Genomic DNA, 10,221 nt, shown 5'->3' with positions numbered 1-10,221 from the left:
ATACGTTATTCCAATTGTTTAGACGTTACGATGACAATTGTATCAGTTACGCATAAACAAATACAAAAAACCGGTAGAATAAGCAGTGCCTTTACTGTCCATTCTTTTTGAACGGCAACGAAAAACTCATATCGCGCATGCGCACTTAGATTCTGTATTATTTAATATGTACGTCGAAAGGCACAACTCTACTGTGCCTTTGCACGTAAATATGTTATGCCAGTAATCATCTACGTTACGTATCAAACATGGACCAATTAAAATTGAGATATTACTGGACATTTGCGCAGCTGACGTCATTACACCAGCTAAGCGTAATCCCCGCGAAAATCAAAGTAAAAATGACAACAGCGGTATCTACCGATATTGTGGAACTTAGACATTTCTCTAAACTCGACTTTAATAGAAAAAAGGAGTAACTAGCAAGAGGGAGGCCTATTCCAACACTAAATGAACTTCTGCAGAAAAAGGGACCAAAAATGGTCGTTTTCAAACGGACTGGTATGACAAAAAAGATTGGCATTGTGGCTGTGCTAGTCAGGTGAGTTAGAAACTATTTTGAGCTTAATTTTGAAATGATAAGTGTGGGGTTGAATTAATGCCGACTGCAAGCCATTTGCTTTCATATTCAATTGAGCAGTGTGTGTTCTCATGCTGACTGACATACATAATTGGTAAATGATAAAGATGGTTGCATTCTGATGATGGACATTAACTGGTGTGTGCGTGCGTGTGCGAGACTGAGAGTACGATATGTTATCGTGATTGGATTTTTTTTAATATATATCGATCGACCGTGCCTGTGTGCCGCACTTGTAGCTACCTACTGTTGTCACGTAGCCTATTAGCCTAAACAATAAATAAGGTTATCTGGCTTTCATAACTCAGTGCCTACCCTCGTACTGACTTCACCGCACGTCACTGAGAAGGACTGAGACAGGAGAAAAAAGTTGTCATACTTGGTGTGCGTCAAAGTTTTCTGCACTTTGGTGTGTGTGCGTGGGTGTGTGTGTGTTTGTGTGTGTGTGCGTGTTTGTGCCTCTCTTGTGGCCCACATGTTTGGTATGTGGACATGGGTTACCTTGTTGTTCTCCAGGTGACTCAGGTCCGGCGGGAGGAGTTGAGGCATGGGCAGGCTGAGGCTGACTCTGAAAGCCAGTCTTATGGGAGCGCTGTCAAGCTGGGCTCATGACAGCACATGACAAGATGCGAGCCCTGTGTCTAAATTAGGCTCAGCACTATTCTGTATGTTCATGTGAGTGTCTGTGTGTGTGTGTGTGTGTGTCCATGTGTGAGCTTATGTGTCAGACTGTGTGTGTGTGTGCTCTTTGTTTGCATGTGTATTAATGGCATGTATGTATGGTCATGCAAACATCTCATTGAGCAAAACTGTGTCAGTTGTTAAACAATATCTCTAAGTGTGCACATATTTATATATGTATTGATGTGTGTATGTGTGTGTGTTGGTGTGTGTGAGTGTGTGTTTGTGAGTGTCTCTCTCGCTCTGTGTCTGTGTGTGTCTGTGTGTGTGTTGTGTGGAGACAGGGCTATTGTCTAGCTTCACTGCAGGGCAGCTGCACACTGATCTCCACTGCTGGAACACTGAGCATTGAGCAGCAAATTGGCCCAAATGTCTCAGAACAGCAATCTTGAAAATGCAAGACCAGACACATGCTTACACTGTGTGTGTGTTTGTTTTTCTCTCTCTCTCATGCGTATGACTGACCTTATTTTTTTGTTTGAGTGCATTTGTTGATGTTTTCCCTTGCACACATACACATGAATTGGCATACAAGTGGTTAATATGTGCGTATGTAAAAGTAAATGTATAGCACACTCAAACGCACACACACACACACACACACAAACACACACACACAAACACGCACACACACACACACACACACACACACACACACACACACACACACACACACACACACACACACACACACTCAAAAACTCTCTCTCTTTCTCTCCTACACACAAACACACACACATATACATTTATTCGTTATTCGTATATATAAATGTAGGTAGATAGCTGGAAATAGCATAAAATGAAAATACATACCTTCCTTGAGATGGTATCATATCAGAAATATTGTCATACTATATAGATGGCTGTGGATGTGAAAGGCATGGCATAATCATATCTATCTATATGAGTGTGTGTGCATGAACCAGAGAGAAATACAAACTGTGCAGGGAGCAACACTGTGCCCCCCTGTCTACTGCAGAGACACCATTCCCCTGCAGCTGAGCTCCATGGCAGAGCCTGTTCCTCCCGCTTCATCTATATGATTATCAGATGACCAGATTTGACATGCCGCCTCTGCCTGCTCCCTGGCATTCTCTCCTCTTTTCTGAATTTCCGTCCCACTAATCTATCAGAGGGGTGAACTAGATTGTGGTCATTCAATCATCTTCCTTGTGAGCATAAGGATTATACACTTTGAGGAGATTGAGAATCTGTGCAGTTATGAGTGTCATATAAGACCCCATGTCACAGTGATATACAGAAGCTACATTCAACAACCTACATGCTCACAGATTTGTGCTAAAGATATTACTGCTTCACCAAGCCCAGGTCATGTCCTTACACCTGCCTTAATGATATTGGACTGGACAACAATAATTGGATCATCCTATGGTTCTGAGATGACACACTGTATATATTATTACATTAGGATGCTGCAATTGGCATAGCAAGTATTCTTCGTAACGTTTCACAGAAACCAGTGTGGTTTCTCAAGCATAGTTCATGCCAGGTTTAATGATGAAGGTAATGTGCTGACACGTAGAGATCCTGAGTAAATGAAATCCATAAAGTTTATAATGGTGTTTGTTTATGCAAATACAGCATAAACAACACCTTCATCTTAGTCTGCAAGGTAGAATGTGGAATACAGACAGGAATACAGAGGAGTGTGAACATATTTAAGTGCTGGCTGTTGGTAATCAGTAAAGACTGCGTACACTGAAGTTAAAAGTACCAGGTAGTGGTGGAAGGTGGAAATTACTTAGATTACTGTTAAAAATCATCCCAATAGTTTTTTGATAGAAGAGTTCTTAGGATCGTAAGGGGTAAGGAGAAAAAAAAATGACTTTTTTTGAGTTTCTTTGATGTTCAATCACAGGGATGTACTTACAGCGCATGCCGTGTTTCAAGTCAGACTCCATTTAAATTAAGGTTTGAACTGAAGCGACATTTGCGCCGCGGCAACATTATGTAGGTCAACCAGTTGAACATTTTCTCAGCAATGCCATAGCCGTGCATTCGGCTTCCAGACTGCATAGTCACAACACAATTTCTCACTTTGTGCTCCAAAACGTTTTTTTTTTCTATTTTAGGGTCCACATCGTAGTAATTGGCAATTGAGCACAAAAAACAACTCAAGCATCAAGTGTTTTTTTTTATTTTGAAGGGATTTTGTGCTGGACAACAACTTTATCCTACATATAGTAGAGCTGAAGTTTGAGAGAAGCATGTTTTTCCTCTGGAGGCCTGGAAGCCCCTTTCCACCTCGTCTCATTTCAGCAACTCTACAGCCCGGGGCACAGCTAAATAAGACAGGAGAAATATTACTGAAGGGCGCAAGCCCTTATTGCCTGCCCCCGCAGGCAGGCAGTTTATCACTGTGAGAATGAAAAACAATGCTGATGTCAAGCAGCTTCACTGCGCTGCCTGAGCTGAGGCGGGGGATGGACTGGGGTGGTGGTGGTGGGTGGGGGGCATGGAGGGTTCTTCAGAGGGCTCATTCCAACGTCACCTCTCCTCGGCAAAAACACTTAAGCAGAACCAATCAGGCAGATGTCAAACGGCTTTTAGAGACATTTATGCAACGAGCAATCAGACAAAGGAGATGTCACAAAAGTTACACACATGCTGTTTTGTTTGGATTGACTAAAAATACAAATGACGTGTCTCTTAGGAATATGTGCTGTGGAATATGAATGAGACATGGCCGTTCAGTGTCATGGCAAAAGTTTCACGGAGTGCAGACGAGCATTTCTGTGTGATGCCATCTGTCTAGGATCAGCGGTGCTTCGTCTTTTGAAAGCGGGAGAGCTTGCTCTTGTGGGGGCTGATGTGACGGTTAAAACTGCAATGCTGTAAAGGGTTTGTCTTGTCGGCGCAAAGTTAACAACAGCCTGACATGCAGATTGTTTGTTTGTTGTCGTTGATCAATGTCTGGATGCTTCCACGAACAAAGGGCCTCCTTTGGAAATGAATTTGAACAGTTTCAACCCAGCACCTAAGGATGAACTTGAGAACAGAGACGCCGCTTGTCACCTTATGTTATGTGATGTACATTCATGTTATTTTTGTTTACGCAACAGGCGGCACTAATGCTTGATCACACCAGTATCATAATTCATTGCAGCAGATGAAACAATACATCCTTTCACACCTCTCTCTCTCTCTCTCTCCCCTTCTGTCTGTCTGTCTGTCTGTCTGTCTGTCTTTTCTTAGAAAAACGTTGACAATTCAACCAGCCATGCGCTTGTCTCCAGTAGGAGGGCCTGCTCTCCTCATTCTCATCATCAGTGGGTAAGTCCGCAGGCCAGCGCTTTCTCCCTTTCAACTTTTCACATTCGCTCTCGCTCTCCCTTCACCCCCCCCCCCCCCCCACCCCCCCTTTAGAAACATGCATGTGGCTGCAAAAGAAAGAAGAATCGTAACAGAGCTCATTACTGAGGTACAACAGGAGCATTACTTCTCTTGTTTGGCTGGGAGAAGCATAATTCCACCCATGGCTGTATCAAACTACCAATACAAGGCTCCCTTCCGAGGCGCCATTATCCCATAATAGTTCTTGTATGGAAGGCAAACAGTGCTTGAATCGATGAGGCCAATCAGGTTTTAATGATGGAAACGAATGGCGGTGAAGCTCTTTGAAGGGGAGCCTGTAAAGAAAAAGGCAAATCTCAAGCTTCTCTCTTTCCCTGCTGCTGTTCTGATTTAACATGAGCTGGGTGCAGTGTGTATGTGCGCGGTTAGGTTGTTTGGTTTGTGCGTGTGTGTGCGTGGTTTGTCTGTGTGTGTGTGTGTGTGCGTAGGTGTATGCTGTTTGTGTCTGTGCATGTGTTTGTCTGTGTTTATGTGTGCTGGGGGTGGAGGTTAAAAAAACCATCATTCATTCAGGTGCTGCGTATGCCAAAAAATGTCCCATGAGTCTCTCCGATGGAGGGCAGGAAGTGCGAGGTGGCTGCCTATTTTCTGCTCTTCTCTTCCTCAGGGGTGATAAGCTTTGCTTCAGAACATTGACGTAGCTGCCCTGGCAACAATACAAGCATCACCCGTTTTTTATTTAATTATTTTCTTCCTTCTCTCTCTGTCTCTCTCTCTCTCTCTCTCAAACACACACACACTCACTGATGCACTACTGGCAGTATTTGAAAAGCCACGGTTGCCTAAAGTACAGACATTCACACAGGATTATGTGGGCTCGAGGAGAGAGAGAGAAAGAGAGAGGTGCTACCGCTAGCTGGATGGTATTACCGCTAATCCCCGTAGACTGCTTGGCAAATGGGGATGGATGTATGTATGCACCGTAGGTGTGTAGGTGTGGGAGCAGGGGGGCAGAGCGACAGTCAGATCCCAGGGATTCCTCTGATATCCTGTCCCACTTCTATGTTATCGGTGCTCGCAAGGGCCCCGATGCGCTGACACGATTACACATGACCCATTAAAATGAAGCGAGAGAGAGAGAGAGGGAGAGAGAGAGTGATGGAAGAAGCAATGTTTGGGGACTTTTCATGGTTTCAGTGTCATGTCAAATAGGAGCTGAGAGAGAGAGAGAGAGAGACAGAGAGAGAGAGACACAGAGAGAGAGAGAGAAAGAGAGAGGGATAGAGAGAGAAAGAGAGAGAGAGGCAGAGAGAGAGAGAGAGAGAGGTGCGTGTGTGTCTGTCTCTGTGTGTGTGTGTGTGTGTGTGTGTGTGTGTGTGTGTGTGTGTGTGTGTGTGTGTGTGTGTGAGAGAGAGGGGTAAAAGGAGTACTTCTGTCTTTAGTGTAATTAGAGGTCAAACCAGGACAGGAAGTGTGTGTGTGTGTGTGTGTGTGTGTGTGCGTGTATGTGTGTGTGTGTGTGTGTGTGTGTGTGTGTGTGTGTTTGTATGTGTGTCCACTGCAGCCCCTGTGATCTGTGCTTTCTGTGAATGGGCAGTCTTCTTTGGGACAGATCAAAGAAGTGTCTGTGGGGGGTGGGGTGGGGGTAAGGCATGGTATGTCACTCTGCCTCACCATCTGTCTCTCCACGCCGCCCGCCAGTTGAACAGACGGGGGAATGATCTTCTGAAATTGGCCTGGGACAGAGAAAGGTGGGGTGGGGCCGGCATAGAGGAAGAGGGGTACAGAGAGATAGAGAGAGAATGAGGGGCGGGAAAGAGTGAGAAAAAGAGAAAATAATAAGGACACCAGAGACAGATAAAGGGGAAAAACATAGAGAAGAGAGACATAAAGAAAGAAAGAAAGAAAGAAAGCCACACATCATTTGCAAAGAGGTAGTCTGAGCCACTATGTTTGTTTCCCATTTACAGAGTCAGAACTGTGTACGAACACTAGAGATTTTGAGTACAAATACTGAACAGACAAGTAGAGGACCGTGAGAGTGACAAACAGTGAATTGGATTCGAATCGTTGACTGTACCTTTAAGCTCCAAATTCTCATCAAAAAATAGAGAGAGAATACATAATAACACAAAATAAACATGACAAACAATGTCTATGGGTGCACCTCTGCAGGATTAGTCTGCCCGAAAAGGGCTCGTCATTGTCCATGCGGTTAAATTGGATCTTGTTATGATGGCAGGATGTACTGGTAAATAGCCTGCTTTGGAGAGCCCATCACTGGAGTTCATCAACGTGGCTTTTTATCAGTGGCATACAGGCACATCAGTTAATTCCTGGCTCCGTTCTTCCCCTGCATGGTGAAGACTCTGCCATGGATGGGAGATAAGCCACCAAAGTTAATTTACTACTCATTAAGGCTTTTCTGTGATGTTGCCGCCTGACTATGAAGTGACCCCAGTTCCCCTCTCGCTGTATGCCAGGGCTTGTTGTACACGTAGTGTTCTTGACACTGCCTGCCTGATTACGCACTACTTTGGGTTGGTTTCACAAAGAGCTTTAAAAAAAGTTGTAGCCAGCTCTTTCTCTCCCTCGTACACTCCCTACCCTGCTGTCCCGATCTATTGGGTGGCTATGGCAGAGCTCAGTACATTATTAAAAGCAAGAAGATCATTTTTAATGCATAAACCTCTGTGCTGGGAACAGAGGCAATGCTTCGCCACAAGGACTTGTGGGTACGATAGGATAGGAGAAAAAGATAAGAGTGGTGAAGAAGGGGTGAGGAGGCATGGAAGAAAAGGAGAAGAGAGATGGAGGGAGAGTTGGAGAGAGGCAAAGAGGTAAGGAGAGATGGAGGGAGGCGAGGAGAGAGGGAGAGATGGAGGGAGAGATGGAGGGAGGCAAAGAGGGAGGGAGAGAAGGAGGGAGGCGAGGAGAGAGGGAGAGATGGAGGGAGGCAAGGAGGGAGGGAGAGAAGGAGGGAGGCGAGGAGAGAGGAGAGAGGGAGGGAGAGATGGAGGGAGGCAAAGAGGGAGGGAGAGAAGGAGGGAGGCGAGGAGAGAGGGAGAGATGGAGGGAGGCAAGGAGGGAGGGAGAGATGGAGAGAGGCAAAGAGGTAAGGAGAGATGGAGGGAGGCGAGGAGAGAGGGAGAGATGGAGGGAGAGATGGAGGGAGGCAAAGAGGGAGGGAGAGAAGGAGGGAGGCGAGGAGAGAGGGAGAGATGGAGGGAGGCAAGGAGGGAGGGAGAGAAGGAGGCAGGCGAGGAGAGAGGGAGAGATGGAGGGAGGCGAGGAGAGAGGGAGAGATGGAGGGAGAGATGGAGGGAGGGAGAGATGGAGGGAGGCAAGGAGAGAGGGAGGGAGAGATGGAGAGAGGCAAGGAGGGAGGGAGAGATGGAGGGAGGCAAGGAGAGAGGGAGGGAGAGATGGAGAGAGGCAAGGAGAGAGGGAGAGATGGAGGGAGGGATTGAGAGAGGCAAAGAGGGAGGGAGGGAGAGAGGGAGGGAGGCAAGGAGGGAGGGAGAGATGGAGGGAGGCAAGGAGGCATGGAAGAAAAGGAGGGAGGGAGAGATGGAGGGAGAGATGGAGGGAGGCAAGGAGGGAGGGAGAGAAGGAGGGAGGGATTGAGAGAGACAAAGAGGGAGGGAGGGAGAGAGGGAGGGAGGCAAGGAGGGAGGGAGGGAGAGATGGAGAGAGGCAAAGAGGTAAGGAGAGATGGAGGGAGGCGAGGAGAGAGGGAGAGATGGAGGGAGAGATGGAGGGAGGCAAAGAGGGAGGGAGGGAGAGATGGAGAGAGGCAAGGAGGGAGGGAGAGATGGAGGGAGGCAAGGAGGGAGGGAGAGAAGGAGGGAGGGATTGATGGAGGGAGAGAAGGAGGGAGGGATTGAGAGAGACAGAGAGGGAGGGAGGCAAGGAGGGAGGGAGGGAGAGATGGAGAGAGGCAAAGAGGTAAGGAGAGATGGAGGGAGGCGAGGAGAGAGGGAGAGATGGAGGGAGAGATGGAGGGAGGCAAAGAGGGAGGGAGGGAGAGATGGAGAGAGGCAAGGAGGGAGGGAGAGATGGAGGGAGGCAAGGAGAGAGGGAGGGAGAGATGGAGAGAGGCAAGGAGAGAGGGAGAGATGGAGGGAGGGATGGATTGAGAGAGGCAAAGAGGGAGGGAGGGAGAGAGGGAGGGAGGCAAGGAGGGAGGGAGAGATGGAGAGAGGCAAGGAGGGGGGGGAGATTTAGGGAGGCAAGTAGGGAGGGAGAGATGGAGGGAGGCAAGGAGGGGGGGAGATTTAGGGAGGCAAGTAGGGAGGGAGAGATGGAGGGAGGCAAGGAGGGGGGGGAGATTTAGGGAGGCAAGGACGGTGGGATAGATGGAGAGAGGCAAGGAGAGAGGCAAAGAGGGAGGGAGAGATTTAGGGAGCTCTGACAAACACAAGCCTGCTCTCTTTCAGCATGGATAACAACCAGGACTCTAGAGGGGCCTTGCTGCCCGCTCACACTGACCCTTAATGACAACAGGAGAGAACCAGGAAGGAAATAGTATCTGTGATTTTCAAAAACATGTTGTTTTTACCTGGACGCTTTTTGCATTTAGAGGCCATTTTGTGGACATTTTTAAATATTTGGCCCTGCTGTAGGTGTTCCTGCAGAGAGTACATTTCCAGAACACCTGAGGATGTGCGTGAAGTCATCCCCCCCCCCCCCCCCCCCCTGCAGTTGTTCTTTTATACAACCATGGTGTATTACATGGACAGTTAGTTGGTCACGTAATACGCCACACAGTCCAAGTTGGCAGTGGCTAAAATAATCCTGCTGGTCTGTGACCCAGCTGTTGTTATGAAACAATCCAGTTCAGGTAATTTTTTAAACAGATGTTGGTGAGTTCACCAAGTTGACCTTGGTGAATTTAGATTTGGGGGCACTTAACCTATGATATGCTGTGCAAACAATGTTTAGCAGCGAAGCCTATCCTGCAGTAGTTATAATCTTTCATACGGTCTGTGTATATTACCTAGGAACTTAAGTTATGATCAGGTCAAAAGAAGAATGGAGATGCTATTTTACTGCTAGCATTAGATACATTTGTAGCTTGGTCTGTGAATTGTAATTCTAAAGACAAGGAAGATTCAGTTTGGTTGCAACTAAATGCTCTACAGCTTTACTGAACCTTACTAAAAAAAGATTAAAACAGTGCTCCAACTTTAAACCCAATCTTCTAAAAAAAAAAAACTTCATAAAATAAGTCTTCAATTTAATGGATGATGCTACATTAAAGTTATCCAACTACCAGTGGCGCTGTTGATAGATAGATAGATAGATGGATACTTTATTGATCCCGAGGGAAATTTAGGAGGATATAAAGGTAACTACACAGTGCTTCAGAAAGCAAAGTGTATATAAGGTCAAACAAACTTAAAAACGCTAAAAAGACACGAAAACAACGGAGCTACGTGGAAAGGCTGCCACTTGCGTCGGCGCCGGAAGTTAAAAGTAGCAGCTGGTAATCCTGTGCAATTGGCCCCGGTGGCAGTGATAGCAGGATCGTCTACCGGGTCCTCTCTGCCGACTCCCTTAGGGAGGCCGTGGTGCTCTTGAATGAGGACCTGTCAGTTTATCTCGTTTGACGGGATTCTTCTTCTCCGTCCTGCCTTAGTTTC

General features: G+C 46.7%; 1 protein-coding gene across 1 annotated transcript in view; it reads left to right on the top strand.

Annotated features, from left to right (window-relative positions):
- Positions 1 to 4,502: 4,502 nt before the first annotated feature.
- gabrz (gamma-aminobutyric acid type A receptor subunit zeta) overlaps positions 4,503 to 10,221 on the top strand; it is a gene marked incomplete at both ends in the record, with an annotated part of 21,407 nt that continues 15,688 nt past the window's right edge. Inside the window, one exon of the mRNA XM_080834176.1 lies at positions 4,503 to 4,555. Within this exon, the coding sequence (XP_080690302.1) occupies positions 4,503 to 4,555 (53 nt within the window). The remainder of the gene's footprint in view (positions 4,556 to 10,221) is intronic.

Source organism: Sprattus sprattus, assembly GCF_963457725.1.
Source record: "Sprattus sprattus genome assembly, chromosome: 3".
NCBI classification, from domain to species: domain Eukaryota; kingdom Metazoa; phylum Chordata; class Actinopteri; order Clupeiformes; family Clupeidae; genus Sprattus; species Sprattus sprattus.
Note: the sequence above shows the minus strand (reverse complement) of the source record. Positions and strands in the feature narration are given on the sequence as shown.